A 16,164-nucleotide genomic window follows, 5' to 3' on the forward strand; every position below is an offset into this window, starting at 1 on the left:
TCAGATCAGTACTCTACCTGGGCCACTCCAAAAGTGACACACTTAGTTTTTCTATTGAGCTATTGAAGTCTTTTGGGTTGTGGTCCTATGACATCACCCCATCATCTGCTGAACTTCAGTTGACAGCAATTGAGACCGCAAATATAGAAGAGAAACCCACACATAAAAGTTTGGTCGTCTTTCAGAATGAGTCTTTTTTCTTTTTTTTTTTTTTAAATGGTCCTCTTTTTTTGTGAATTACATGCCCAACATTAACACATATACACACAGAGAAAAAGGTGGTCACACACCCACCTATTTGAGCAAACCAGTATTTCTGTGTGTTACCTGGGAGTAGCTGGTATGCCTTTGTTTCTTGCTCTCTCACTCTCTCCCATTTTATCCATCCAGGTGCCACAGTTAAAGCGGTTTCCTCCATGCACAAAGCCTGTTGCAGGATCGACGTGAATAACCACATTGAACCCTAGAAAGAATTAGAACGCATTGAGATGGTACCGCAAACGGCTCAGTACAGTGTCATCTGATCTTTTTAATAACTTCTCAGTGTTGATCTAGTTTCTTGTTTTTTGGGCAGCCCTCTGCCAGTTATGTACACAAGGGAAGCCCCGTCAGAAACCTACTTTTTACTTCTTTCCTTTGCTTTTAAATGTTTTTAAAATGTTTGGTTAGAAATGTGCTTAAATGATGTCAGTGTTCATTCTTTTAGTCATTTTAATAAGCTACTTTTTTGTTCTGTTCAACTTCATTGGAATTGGGTTTGAATGATATTAACTCTGCCATTAATATCATGGCCATTGACGAATTTAATTGTGTTTTCACAGTTCAGCCATTCAGTCCCAGGAACCTATTTATATTTTTTTCACATTTTTCCAAACATTAGGGTAAAAGAGGGTCTGAAAATGTCTGTCAGTGAATGAGTTAATTGGCAAAGATGAATACATACAATTGCTTTAATTGATATAGTTGATTATTATTAGTTGAATTGATTGATTTATTGAACATATAAACTTTACTGAATTAAGATAAGTACTGATCCTTTATTTTGATTTTGTTTTCTTCATGTCTTTCAGGGAGTAGGAAGACGTAAAAAACTTGTCGTGTCCTACCCCTTGTTCACTATAAAGTATTAGAAATCATGTTCTCCTTTGATACGAAGGTGGGTTATTCATAAATACATACACACATATACCCGAAAATAACCCAAATAAAAACTAAACTAAAAAAAACGACGCATATTTTTACATATATACAAGGTAAACGCAACAAATAGAAACAATAAAAAACAAAAGTAAGAATATAAACAGACATGCCCCCATTTTACACGTGTATAGATAATCATATTCATAAACCAAAAACTAAAGACAGTAAGTTAAAAGATTCACTTTTCATTTCCTGTGTCTATACTTGATTTATATATTTTTGTAATACTATATTTTTAAACCTCATTTTAAATACTGAAAATGATTCACAACTTTTCAGTTGTATTTCATAATTGTTCCATAAATTCACACCTTTTGAAGAAACACACATTTGCTTTATGTTTGTTCTTGTCCTTGATTTTTTAAAGACACTTGTACCCCTTAGACTATAACAATCTTGTCTGATTTTGAACAGCTTCTGGATACTGAGGCAAAGTTGGTTATAGTAGGCTTTGTACATTATTTGTGCCGTTTTAAATTCAACTAAGTTATAGAATTTGAGAGTGTTTAACTTGATGAATAATGGATTTGTTGATTCTATATAAGGTGAGTGGTTAATCACTCGTATGGCTCTTTTTTGTAGCTTAAAGATAGACTGAGTGTTTGTTTTGTAAGTATGACCCTATATCTCCACACCGTATGTCAGGTATGGCAGAATAATGAGCAATGTAATATATATAAAGATGCCTTATTTAGGATATCCTTGGTTTTATAAAGGATACTTATAGTTTTTGAAATTTTTCTTTTAACATTTTCTGTGTGATTTCCAACATCATTTTTCATGTATTTTGTGGTAGTAACAATATAGGTCTGTAATTTGTAAATAAATCTTTTGTCTCCACTCTTATAAATCGGAATAACTTTTGGATTTTCATTTTTGATGGGAAGACACCAGTTTTAAATGACAAGTTACAAATATATGTCAAAGGTTGCACAGCATGTTTCATAATATGTTTAATTAATTCCATATCAAAGTATATAATCCCGCTTTCGTCAAATTTTTGACAGGTGTGACGTCAACAGGAAGTCCCACTTTAACCACGCCCCTGTTATGACGTCATATCCATCTTAAGGCTCGCCCCTTTGATAACGTCATTTGGTAGTCCGGAAGTAGAGACCCTCCCCTAGCCAAGCCCCTTCGGTGACATCATTTTGTAGTCCTGATCTAACCAGGAAGTGGCGTCATTTTGTAGTCCACAAGTCCCGCCCAAACAATGTCCATTTTATGACATCATATCCGGTTTAAGGCCCGCCCCTTTGATGACGTCATTTACTTTTTGAAGGCATGTGTGTGTGTATATATGCAGCCCTCCCTTCAGGGGATGTGTCTGCCTGTGTGGGTGTGTGTGCGTGTGCGTGCGTATGTGTATGAGCACTTGTGAGCAAGGCAGTTGGGGGGAGTAAACCGGAGGAATGTAGATAAACGGTTGCTTACCGGCTATTTCTTGAGAGGCTTTGTGTATCAAAATGTGTGTCCATTTAGGATGGGTGAGGGGCAACTAGTCTAGGAAAATAAACACACTTTTACAAAAATCGGAATGATTAATATGTATTCTTTTTTTTTTCTCAGAGCAGTACTGCGGTGTAACAAGTTACCAACATATTAGGTAAGTGACAAACGGACTCGAATCATTAGTTTGTCTGTAAACTTGGTGTGTTTTTATTTTCTAACTTTAAAAAAGTCCCCTTCCTCTGTTGCGTGCCTAAGAAGAACGTACCCAAATGGCCTGCTGATAAGGTAACTTATGACCCTCCAACCTTTTAACTTTTAACAACTTTTAAATGATTCATCTTTTCTTTTGATTGAAGATTATTTTGATCTTATTTTACTGATTTTAGTTCTTAGACTATACGACTTCTGCCTTTTAGTTTTGTTGCTCTCTGCTGTTGGCTGTTGTCTGCTTTTAGCTCCAGTGTTTCCTCAATTGGGGGCCTCTGCGTTGAGGGAGGGGTGGCTGCCCTTCCCACGGGGGCTGTCATCGCAGGGACTCCTTGGGTCCGGGTGACCGGCGGCCTCTACACTTTGTGTGGGGTCCGCCGGTCTAATCCGGGCAGGGGGTCTCTGTGGTGGTGGCGCCCCTGTGGCCGTGGGCTGTCATTCCCCTCAGCGTGGGTGAGCTCCCCTTGGGTACCCTTTCCTCATACGGTTTCTCTGTGCCTTCTCGGCACTCTTGGCAGTTCTGCAATATGACAGCGCTGGAGGATAATGGGCTACTGGTAGCTCCACGTTTGATTCTTCTCAAATCTTTGGCAGTAAATTTGCACCCTTTATTCTCAACACATTTACCTCGATCCTGTTGACTCTTTGCAACAAAATGTTTGATGGTTCTGTGATCACGCCCCAATATCTTAGCAATTTCAAGAGTGCTGCATCCCTCTGAAAGACTTTTTACAATTTTTGACTTTTCCAAGTCAGTTAAATCTCTTTTTTTACCTGAAGCTGACTAATAATTATGCAGACCTTGATATACGGTGTTGATCTCCTTACAGTAGGCCACACTAGGGCTGGGCCGATACATCGATATCGATATGTTTCGCGATTGACACGTGATCGATACCAATAGAAAATGCCTTTGATAAAACGTTCGATAGAAAGAAAAAAAAAGAAAAACAAACCCGATCGCAGCATGGTGCGTGATGTAGGCAGCGCACTTCCGCCTCCAAACATGAAGAAGCGTTTAAACCAAAGAAGAAGCAGCTTTTAATCCAACGAGGAAGAAGCATTTAAACCAACAAGAAGCTGTTAACAGCATGCTCGCGGGCCCAGCAGCTGTGCAAAGCTTTGCTCGCGTCCAGCGAGCGAGCGCCGTAGCTTTGCTCGAATAAATAACCACTCGACTCAATTAAACTCTTACAATTAAATCATATGATGCATGATAACCCTATTAAAACCCCGTGGATGGAGCCATGGTGTAGAGGAGTTCTTGTCTTTGACATACTAGCAGTACTTAGCCTTATCCGACACCGGCATCGCACTCAAGGTAAAATAAGCAAGTAAAATATGAATGGACTGTGGCAATAATGAGTCCGCTAAAAAGATTAAAGTAGTCCTAAGACGGTTGGTCAACGATGATGTATGCACTGCAAGAGAGTATTCTTTCACTTACATTGGATGAACATTGAATGAAGGCTAATATATGTGTGTCAACAACTGTTTTGGGGTAGGCCTAATGCAAATAAGCATTTGCAATGCACTGATGGCGCCAGAGTCCGCCCGTTTCTCTCTCAGGCTAACACGGAAGTGCTGATGCATGCTTTTATTTCCTGTCGTTTAGATTACTGTAATGCCCTGCTCTCTGGCCTCCCGAAAAAGAGCATTTCACCACTGCAACTACTGCAGAATTCAGCCGCTCGGGTGCTGACGAGAACCAGAGGGCGGGAGCACATTACGCCAGTTTTGAAATTGCTGCATTGGCTCCCTGTGTCTTTCAGGATCGATTTTAAGGTACTTTTATTAGTTTATAAATGTGTTAATGGTCTTGGGCCATCTTATTTATCTGATTTGCTTTTATCATACCAACCCTCGCGGATCCTGAGGTCCTCTGGCGCCGGCCTTTTATTTATTCCAAGGGTGAGGACCAAAATGCATGGCGAGGCTGCATTCAGCCATTTTGGTCCTCACCTTTGGAATATCCTGCCAGAGGACGTCAGGTCTGCAGAGACTGTTGATATTTTTAAGAGGAAGCTCAAGACACACCTTTTTAGTTTGGCTTTCAACAACTTTTAAATAATTTAACCTTTCCTCATATGGTTTCTCTGTGCCTTGTCATGTCTTTTTAACACATTTTATCAGGTTGTGCACTTTGTGTGTGTGTGTGTGAATGATTGCTGATGTACTAATGGATATCTGTCTTGGGTTTGTTGGGAGGGAGGGCATGAACGGATTTTTTTTTTTTTCTAATTATCTATGTTTTGCTTTGAATGTTTTAAAGCACTTTGAGTTGCATTTTTATGTATGAAAAGTGCTATATAAATAAAATGTGATTGATTGATTGATTGATGGAGGACAAACTGCAAATTACACTACATAACAATGTGCAAAAAACAGTTAACTGTTATTTAAAGAAAAGGTTTAAAACAAAATCAATAATAATCAATATTGACTGTTATGAAATACTTAGATTTTGACAGTTTTTCAAACATTTCTCAGCCCTTCTGAGCTCATTATCTTTAAAATTGAGTTAATTTAATCTTAATATCGACCCGTTTATTTCACTCTTTCATAATTATATTGACCTCTTATTAAAGGTTAAGTATTATTTTAAAATAAAATAACCTAAATGTATTTTTCTTCGGGTCATTATTTTCAATCGTTGAAAAAAATAAAAAAATTAAATGTATATCGATTTCGACCAATATGAAACACTTATATCGTGATATACTTTTCGGTCATATCGCCCTAGGTTACACCTTCCTTCACTACACAAATTCTCACCTGAGATGCTTAAATCCAACAAGCAATGAAGTTTATCTAGCTTGGAGTTGGAAAATAGGCATACAATTTTGAAATGTTCAAAATACTCACTTGCCTAACAATTATGCCCACAGTGTAGTGTAATGTTTTAATGTACAACTCTGTCTTTTCAAATGCACATTAAGAATATTACTAGAACTGCATTTTTCATCCAATTCTATCGAACAGTGATGCAGAAATTTTAATCTATGCATTTGTTACATCTCGCCTCGATTATTGTAACATTTTGCTCTCTGGTTTTCCCATGTCTAGTATTAAAAGTCTGCAGCTAGTCCAAAATGCTGCAGTCAGACTCCTGACAAGGATGAGAAAGTTCGATAATATTACTCCAATACGAGCCAGTTTGCATTGGCTCCCAGTCCACTTGAGATCCGATTTCAAGGTTTTACTAATTACCTGAAAAATATTGCACGGCTTAGCACCTTCCTATCTCGTTGACCTAGTGATGCCATATGTTCCGATCCGAAACCTTTGGTCACAAAATGTGGGCCTTTTCGTGATCCCGAGAGCCAAAAAGAAGTCCGCAGGTTCTAGAGCGTTTTTTATTCGGGCACCGATGCTTTGGAATGCCCTACCCGCGGATATTAGAGGCGCTACCTCAGTAGAAAGGTTTAAAACACGACTAAAGACTTATTTGTACACTTCTGTATTTATTTTAACTGTTTGTTTTGGCCTCTTTACTGCCGGTTCTATTCTTTCTCTGCTCCCTTTTAACACGCTTGGGAATTAGGTGATGATGACCGAATTGGAGGTTGCTGTTTCAATCCCACAGCAATTGACCGCTACAAGATCGGAGGCTGACCACATCCTCGGTGGCGCTGCTATGAAAATTTCTACATTGACAATTGGGCCCCTGCTCACTTCACCGATGTCATCTTCCTGTAGCACTTCATTTAACGTTCACATTATTTTAACAAATACTGTATAGTACCATAATGTCTGTTAAATGTTGCTCACTCTGCATCCATTGCAGCCTGATCATCCTGGAAGGGGGATTCCCCCATCTGTGGTCCATTCTCAAGGTTTCTCATTTTTCCCCAGATGGGGTTTTTTGAGTTTTTTCTTGACCTCCTGGGGGTTAAGATCAGGGGATGTCATGTATATGCTGTCGGCTATGGGCATGTGAAGCCCTTTGAGACTTTCCTGTGATTAAGGGCTATATAAATAAATTTGACTTAATTTTTACTCTCGCTCTTTCTCTCTTTTTAGTATGTGCTCCTGCTATGTGTGCCACAGAAAAAACAGCTACTTTTATGGTGTTAAATCAATTCAAATTTTACACAAACACACGCACCCACACACACACACCTTCGTCTCTCATGTTCATGTCTATCTTGGGTCCAGCATTTCGCTCTCTGAAGGAAATTCCCTCGAGGTGGTGCTGCAGAATCTCTTGGATCACATCATATAGCGGCAGCTCCTGTACACAAACACTGGATACCTCAATACATAATTCAACATGATATCATTTTTGGTGGTCGAAGGTTGTAGGATTCAAATTGTTTTTAATTGCAGTACTTTTGGGAGGTGCCAAGTGATGACTTATGAAGGTACATACCACTCCTGGTATGCAGGGCTCACTATCATCAGTTGGGTACATGCGCGTGACAGGAGACTGGAGGATGCAATGTCCTTGGGGAACATGGCGGACGTAATCCTGAAAAATAATTAAATATAGTATAGTAATGTAATGGAGAATTCGAAATGGGTGGGTGTAAGAAAAATAATGTATTTTATTATTCATGTATTGGATTTTTCATAATTAAGCTTGTTAGCTTTGTAGGTTTAGCTTTATATTATACAAAAACACGGGGGGATGTAAGAATAATAATGTATTTTATTATTCATGTGTTGGATTCTTGTGGACAAGGCCCGTTAGCTTTATTAGCTTGTGGGTTTAGCTTTAGCTTTTTCCAAATCCACGCCCAACTTGCTTGATGTGCTTTGCTTCCACATATGTATGCTAATGGCTCACACACACACAAACACGCGCACACACCTACACTCACAGACACAGACAAAACAAGTTCATAGTGTTCCAGCTGTTTTCGCTCCCCTTTCCCTTAGAGCTGGAACACCTTTGTAATCAGGGACTTCGAAGAAAATAAAAAGAGAGGAGGCACGGGAGCCGGGCAGAGGGTTTTAGGAACTGTAATCGTACACTTCCCTGCGCTCTCCTTGCAAGTAAAAAGACAATATTGTTGTCGAGTGTCTTCTCTCCTCATTGTGTGCATTTTTTCTAATGTCTCACTTGGTGTGAACCTGACAGTGGGGGACAAACCAGTTGACAATATAGTGGAAAACCATTTAATGAAGGTTTTATCATTTAGCATCTGTTGACCTTGAGGTAGAAAGCGAGATGATGGCCGTGGTAACACATCTCAATAAACTGTCCTATCAGCTGCATGTAATGAAGACTTGCTAATGCCGAACAATCTCTTTTACTGCAAAACATTTCCTTGTGTAATATCGGCAGTCACCAGTTTGAACATCTTTACAAGGCTCTGTCTTCTGTCATCATCATCAAGATGACACTGGACTCTCAAAAGGGGACATGGTTTGCTGTCTAAAGGGGGGCGAGGACCATTATTGCGTTTCTACCAATGGAGCCAGGAGCGCTGTTGCATATTTCCACCTTTACAGCCGGGAAAGCGGATACGTCACTTTTAAATTATTTTTTTAAATTTAACCAATTCTCTGTATCTTAGCCAATGAAATGCATCTGAATATACACGTGTCGTGAGCCCTCGTAGTACATCCTGGAATTTTTTCGAGCCATACTGGTGGACGCAGATGATTGCAGGAGTCCTGAAATAAGTGACAGCAGTGATGCGCTTGTGGACTTTGAACTTGTGGAACCAGTAGATCGGGATACATGGTTAAGACATATGTTTGTAGACAATGATGATGTCGACCAAGATTTGGTAATTATGGTATGGTATTATGGTAATTACCACTCAAATCGGTGAGGTCATTTCAACCATGCCCCTGGGTGAATAAGGTAAATATGAACATTTAAAGGTAAATACACCCGCAGATGCTACACCGTGGTAGGTATTTAGTCACATTTTTACATAAGGACTCTAGGCACACCTCATTACTGAAACCAATATTTATAGTGACCGGCTCGGGCAACGATGTCATAGTAAAAGTGAAAGTACTTTTCTTGCGCTGACTTTATTTCTACATTCTTGATTGAAAGAGTAAGGGGACTCAACAATTTTTTACAGTCATCAAGTTTGTTGATTTAAAAAAATATATATTGAAGGTTTGTAATAATAAACTCAGGTCTGTGTGAAAGACACAGGTCTAAACTCTCAAATTCTTTTGGAACAATGTTTCTATCTGCTGCAGGGGTCGAGATATCAATTATTTTGTAGGTGTTGTATTTCCGGGTAAACTTCAGATTTTAGTGTGTGATTGATTCTAAAGTACCCTAAATTGATTCTAAAGGGATGTTTCGCCAGGCGCTTTAGGCCTTAATGGGTTAAGCATCTCTGCGGTATGCCTTTATATGTACATTCCAGTTTCCTCCTACCTGGAGGCACTGCAGCCACCACCACACAGCATCACGACAATTGTATCTAGCAAAGCGACCCTCTCCCAACAGGTTTGGGATTAAACCATGACGTAATGTCCCAGCGAAGGCCAAGATGATGTTTCTGAGGACACAGCAGAAGGCCTCATTTATTTTCCAATGACTGTATCCAAACAGGAAGTAATATCATGATTCATGACATAAAAGAATCACACAAGTACGCAGACACAGATGCATACCGAGCTTCGGTGTGTCTCCCAGTGAGCAGCATCAGTCCTCTGAGAGCAATAAATGTGTCTCTGCCCCAGCAACGGAAAATTCCAGTAGAGAAATGAGGAAGACCTGATGGAAGAAATTTGAATTAGTAATAATCGCGAGTAGCAAAAACACCATAGTTTTATAAAGCCATAAAAACACGCTAGTTTGGTGACCTGCAGCCACTGTCACACAGCACTGCTCCTTCTGGCCAGTTATTGGGCTGATGCAATACGGAACATTCTCAATTTTCTTTGAAAGAGGAGGAAGGGCAGGGAAGCGTCCGACTCCACACATCTGAAGTGAACCCAATGCCAAGTGTCGCACAAAGCTTGAACCACTCTGAATGAAACTGAAGGAAGATTACAAGCAGAAAACGTACTCAGTATTGATGTTGTTTTTTGAAATTTGATTAATAGAGGTGTCACGATTTCGGTTCTGTTATTGATATCGATCGAAATTACGTCACAATCTCGATCATCAAAATCAACGGGAGGATCGACGATCCCCTCCTCCAGATTTATATACATCAGGGAGGTGTGCAAAGGCATGACGATGAAGCACACTTTAGCCGTGGCCACTAGTAAGATAACGCAGGGTTCTATGGTGCGCCCAATTTGGGCCGATCCGGCGACTGAAAAAAAATATAGGTTGTACATCTACTGTACAACCAGCCGAAGTCTCCTCGACTCTAAAAAGCATATTTATTACACATACTGAAGCGTACTGAATAGTGCACGCCGCACTGACAGGGAGTGCGCTCGGAAAATCACCCTGTGCTACTTTGTGCACTGGCGCACCGTGTCTCCAATCGGAGCGACTAGTGCACACACTGGCACGCCATTTCTGGTGCACTCTGAAATTCTGAACAGCAAATTCAAGCAACGCACAGTATTTCCGTACGGTTGGCGTGAACAATTGCGGGTTTGGACCGTATTTCCGAACGAGCCCTAGGTCCCATTCACTTGAATGAGATCCGCAGCCAAGGCTCCCTCAGCGGTCATCCGGCCCGACGGTCGTGACCCCGCCTCGAGGTTGGCAGCTTCACGCAACCGCCGGACGGCTGCGAAGCTTTTCCTCTTGACTATACTTGTACTTTTGCTGCTGGATAAGATAAATGGTAAATGTAAATGTGATGCGGTCCAAAGTTTTGGTGCAAGTAACTTCTTGCAACGAAGACAAAATGTTGGGCACAACAGTGCAACTGGTACAAAAGGTTAGTCAAGAGCCCTGTAACGTAAATAAAGGAGGCGCGATACCGGAGCTTATAGCCGCTCTTGCTTGCTTGCTCTTGATGTTCCCTTTATATAGTAAATGCCAAATTTTAATTTGGCCATTAGTCCCTAATGTAATAAATTACACAAGAATAATCACTTGTAAGTAGCTCATCTTTTTAAATAAGATTTACTGTACAAAATTCCAATAAAACCAACCAATCTAAAGATGGCAGAGGCCTCTATGCTGTGTTAAAAAATAAGAAAAAAAAGAAGAGAATCGAAACATGACTAAAATTGAAAATCAAATCGAATCTGGAATTTGGAGAATCATGACACTTCTATTGATAAATCATATAAAAAGGACTTGTTTGAAAGTTGCATAACTACGGAACAACTACCTTGACATGAGTTTGTAAGTTGCATCCAGAGCTGTGGTGAAAGTTGATACAAGGATAGCATCAAAGTAAGAGGGAATGAGATACCGTGGGATGTGCTTCAGATAAGCAAACATGGCGTCCAGCCAATGTCCAACCTGCAGACATGAAATGATGAAATGAATGAAGTTGTCTCCATTATACAAGTCAGATTTCACTGAGATCTCATTGGGAGCAATTCTTTTTCATAGTTGCTTATGTTCATGCAGATACAAAGACCTTTTAAGGCTGCTAAAGTTTTACCTGTGCCAGAGGCCCTTCTCTACGTATGAGTCGATTGGCGATATATTCCATTAGCCAGTCACCTTGTCTGAGGTTAGAACACACAGGATGGCCCAGGTCATTGTTGGCACGAATATCAGCCAAAACTGACATCAGACCTGCACAGATCATAACCACAAGATACTAAATCAGGTCCTAGTTGATCTGGACTTTGCCCATTACGGGACAAATAAAGATGTTTTATTTACATTCCAACAACACACACTGAAATTGTAATATTTTGGTGTTCACTAGCATAAGTGTAAATTGTACTGAAAATCTAGAGCAGGGGTTGGCAGCCCGCGTGCGCGCATGCGACTCTTTCATCCTTATGTTGCGGCTCTGCGTGGCTTGGGAAAATAAATTATAAGTGTCCGATTGAAGTGTTTTGTAGCGTATTCCACAGACGTCAGACATAGCTTAGTTATCTCCCTTTTTATCATTCCAACACGGCTACTGTGGGCCGTAGCCGACGCCAACTGCAGTGCAACAACAGTTCCATCATAAGTACACACGGTCATCACTTCTGCTCTTGATGAAATTTGCTGTTGCTTCTTCTTCTTCGTTGTTGTCTTCTTCGTTGCCTCCTTTTTCGTCGTTGTCTCCGTCTTCTTCTCTCTTCTTTTAAGACGACGAAGAAGAAGCTCTGTCACCGGCATTAATCATGGCAACTTTGGCTTTGCACAATAACATCCTTGTTGATGTTATTGTGTTGTTATTACCTTTGGATAAAATGCAACGCGGGATTTTAGTTAAAGTAAACTGTTTTGACACACACTCGAAAGTTTTATTTGCTGATGTTTTGTTGTCCTTATGCTTGTCGGTGGCTGGGCGCGCTCCGCTCACAACTTCTGAACACAGCTGTTTACGATCCGCTTAACTAAACGGCACATTTGAATAATGTTACGAGTTTTCGAACAGAACGTTCAAAAATGCAGTTTGTTTATTAGTGTGGACGAGACTGGCGAGACACAGCAAAGGAAATCCCGGGTGAGGCTGTGCAGCCAACCAGCTCACAGGATAAATCAACCTGTGCTCTCGTTGATCTCCCGCCGGGAACTAATCACGCGCCTTGTACTACCCATGGGTATGTACAAAACCTCCGAGTCAACTATGTATTTGAAACATCTTTCCGCTATATAGGTACCTATATGGCTGTATTTCTTCATTTTTATTTTTTGATGAGTACTTTTTGAAAACCCGCAATGCACTGAGGCCGCAAAACTTGAACCGCGGACTAGCGAGGGATTACTGTATATGTATACAGGAAGTCCTCAATTTACGAACGAGTTCCGTTCCTACACTGGCGATGGAGCACGAATTTCCGCATGTCGGATTTCACCGTAAAATAAAAACATAAGATGCTGTACTTAGCATTACTGCTGAGAGATGGATGGAGAAGAAGGATAGGAGGGCGAAAAAGGCAAAGATACTGATTGCGAGTCTGTCATCCAAAGGTCGTAGCGATTGTTTGCCACGTCATGGAAGCGCCAAATCCACACACTAGTTGAAGCTGTGCTAGTTTGTCACTGTGTTAGTTGGTTTGTGGGGGCGCCGGGTGTTTTGATCGTTTGTTTGGTTAAGTTATAAAGGTGGGTTTGAATCAGATGGCGGGTGACGTTTGGTACCACGAGCATTATGGGATTTGTAGTTGACATGGCGTAGCTTGTATGAGAGAGTGTTATTTAATTGATTTGCATTTCATGGTTGACTCATTGCCTATATATAATTAAAAAAAATGTGTAGTTTATTATATCATCTAAATAAAATGTATATATAGTTTGATATGTTATTTAGATACAATTTACGTTTAGTTTGACATATTTATATGTAAGTTACTGTCTTGATTATATATGCAGCTTTTATTTGAAACTGAAACTGCACATTTAACATTGTTTATGTTATTACCTACTGCCACAACTGAATTCCTCTGGCTCATTCCACCTCTTAATTTTGAACATCAAGAGGAAAATAAAGAGCAAACTAAAGAGGAAAAGTGTGAGCTGAGTAATTTCCAAATACACCGTGGTGAAAACAGAACACCGTGTGTCGCCGTATACAGTGGGTTATTCAAATGCCGGAGCAACTCTTTCCGCTCAATCATGTAAACGCGATATTTAAAATCAGAATTTTGACCTTAACCCGAATATTGACTGCATGTAAACGTAGTCACTACGGTGCTCAGGATATAAGAGAAGAGGAAGAGGCACGGGCATCATAAAGTCGAAACATCGTATGTCGTAGTTCGAGGACTGCATGTATGTGTATATACAACAAGGAACAACCAGTCACAACATGCAATGCTAAAAGTAAAGCTTTCCTTCCTTTCCATTACGTACTTTTATACTTGTTAAGCAGTATCTGCTTGGGGAAGGCTTTTTTGGGGGGGCGTGCGAGGTTGGATGTGTGTTATAAAAATGTTTGTCATTCCAATTTAATTTTCATTTGCTCGGGGAAACCACAGTTTTTCAATTATGTGCTCTAGGATGGACAGGTGACTGGTCGAGCGTGTACCCTGCTTTTGCCCCAAGTCGGCTGCGATCAACTCCAACCCCACACGACCCCGAGTACCGCACAAAGCAGTAGAAAATGAAAAAAATGTTTATAATTAGTTATAAACATAAAAAAATTAGTTATAATACAAGTTAAAAGTTAAGGGTTGGGGGAATTTTTTTTCCTCATTTTTTGGGCTGGTAAGACAACCCCAGTTTTCTGTGGAAATGCATATTTTAAAGTTTATAGTCGTTTTCTGGAAGAATTTTTAGGGTTTGGAATAATAACAATTTTATTTTCCCAATGCATTTCAATGGGCATCAATTATACATGAATTTAGCTTTTCAGGAGCCATCATATATTTTGTCCATATTTAAAATGGCATTTTGGTCATGCATCTGGTTAGGGTGTGTGGTCCCCCTCTATGAGACCCCCAGTAAGTTCTGATGAAAAATTGTGACCCCCTCCATCATTTAAGTTGCCCATCCCTGCACTGGAAAATATTGTTTCTACAGTGTTTAGCATTTGTGAGTCCAGTGTTACAACCGTGGTTTGGCATTAGCAAATTGGCCTATTTGCAGATTTTTGGGGGATTTTGCTGTTGTGCTCAGGCCAAAGGCATGTCTCATATACAAATACAATACAAATTGCTTTGTTGCAATCTAGTGGCATCTGTAGGCAATAATAAACCTGTCTGTGTGGGCGTCAATTATTGGCAGACCTCTAACCACAGGGGATGAGGACAAAGCCTTGATGCAAATAGGGAAAATTCACTGTATTCCAATATCACTTACCTTGGAGGCCTGCATATTTGAAGGTTCCCCATCCTGGAATATTGTAACAGCCTCCGCCATCCTCTTGTTCTTCGGAATCGCAGCGAAATAGCAGGAAGTTCATGTCTGCTAGTGTTAACTTTGACATCAGCCTAGGTGAGAGTTTCAATCAAGTTGATCAGTACTGTACAACATAGTGATGCTATAAATGGGAAAACCACACGCAGAGACACACGCACGCACACACACAACTATTCAAAGTGTTGTTTTTCCTAATTAACTGAATATGACCATTTGCTAGTTATTTGGCAGTATGATAATAATACATTTATAATGTGCTTTTACACTCAAAGAGTTGACTACATCTAAGATGCTTTCTGTTCGCTAAACATATGCAGAAACATGAAGATTGACGTTTTCCCAGAGGTGGGCATTTTACTAAAGTTTGCCGGTCCGTCATTCGTCATCCATCAGCAGCCTGGGTGGGTACTGGGTAGTGGGTACCCGTCCGTCATCCGTCAATCCGTATATTTTTCAAGCCGAACCAAACTGTCATTGTCTGTCGGTCAGTCCGTCAGTCCAGCATGTTATTTTAACCGCGCTTCCGTCGGTGAACATCAAAGGTACACCAGTCCTTCTATCTAAAAGGATCCATCGAATAAAAAATGCATCCGTCCATTATCTGAACCGATTTGACTAAAATGGTCAAGTTTTGTCACATTGTTGTCAAAGGTTCAATCTTGGTGGATTAAAATTCTTCCTAGTTCTTGCAAACCGAAATAAAGTAGAAATTACAATACAGTGATCCCTCATTCATTGCGGTTAATGGGGGGACAGAACCCGCCGCGATAAATGAAACCCGCAAAGTAGAGTCGGACTTATGATTATGACTAGTATTTTATATGATATTTATTGTACAGTTTTATTTTGGGGGATTTGTGCCTCTGTTACGCTGTTGCGAACGCCAACATGGTTCCCACACTTCTAAATACTTGTTAAACAATCAATTTAACTATAAAAATGCAAAATGAAGAATATAAATACCAAGCTTGCAGGCTGTGATCAGAATTTAGCTTCGACCGACCGCAGCAGCTGATGAGCACGATGGAACGTAGAAGCATGGCCGCCGGGGAATCATGCATTAACTTTATCTTTGCACAATAACATCAATAAAGTACTTTAGATAAAATGCAACGCGGGATTGTAGTTAAGGTAAGCTGTTTTAAGAGAAACTAAGACAAAAGTAACAAACACTTTCACACTTTATTTGGCGGTCTTAAGTCGTCCGTGCCGCTGGCCGGCCGGGAGCGCGCTGCACGAATTGTAAACACAGCTGTTCTACTGTACTATCCGATTTTTACAAAACTTTATTAGAGCAAACACATCATTACAAATATGGAGGAGAAAGTATCCGGCTTGACTCTGACTAAATCAACGACACATTTGAATAGTGGACGAGACTAAGCGAGAGGCTGCGATGACGCGCACCGATTCAGCTCACGTACAGTACAGTGTGTGGA

At 40.2% G+C, this 16,164-nt stretch overlaps 1 protein-coding gene and 1 long non-coding RNA gene across 2 annotated transcripts in view; one reads left to right on the forward strand and one right to left on the reverse strand.

Moving 5' to 3' along the window:
• Positions 1–16,164, reverse strand: part of LOC147140377 (glycogen debranching enzyme-like) — an 88,143-nt gene that overhangs the window by 10,960 nt on the left and 61,019 nt on the right. The window contains 9 exon segments of the mRNA XM_086043091.1: positions 328–463; positions 6,982–7,093; positions 7,232–7,330; positions 9,212–9,335; positions 9,451–9,553; positions 9,643–9,818; positions 11,082–11,215; positions 11,361–11,497; positions 14,666–14,796. Of these exon segments, the coding sequence (XP_085899217.1) occupies positions 328–463; positions 6,982–7,093; positions 7,232–7,330; positions 9,212–9,335; positions 9,451–9,553; positions 9,643–9,818; positions 11,082–11,215; positions 11,361–11,497; positions 14,666–14,796 (1,152 nt within the window).
• On the forward strand, positions 1,610–6,920 carry LOC147140378 (uncharacterized). Its single transcript, XR_015088415.1, has 3 exons — positions 1,610–1,745; positions 2,770–4,644; positions 6,404–6,920. It is a non-coding gene; the product is annotated as an uncharacterized LOC147140378 (long non-coding RNA).

The sequence above is a fragment of the Filicampus tigris genome, chromosome 10, assembly GCF_054856515.1.
Source record: "Filicampus tigris isolate MCC_2025a chromosome 10, RoL_Ftig_1.0, whole genome shotgun sequence".
Taxonomy (NCBI): domain Eukaryota; kingdom Metazoa; phylum Chordata; class Actinopteri; order Syngnathiformes; family Syngnathidae; genus Filicampus; species Filicampus tigris.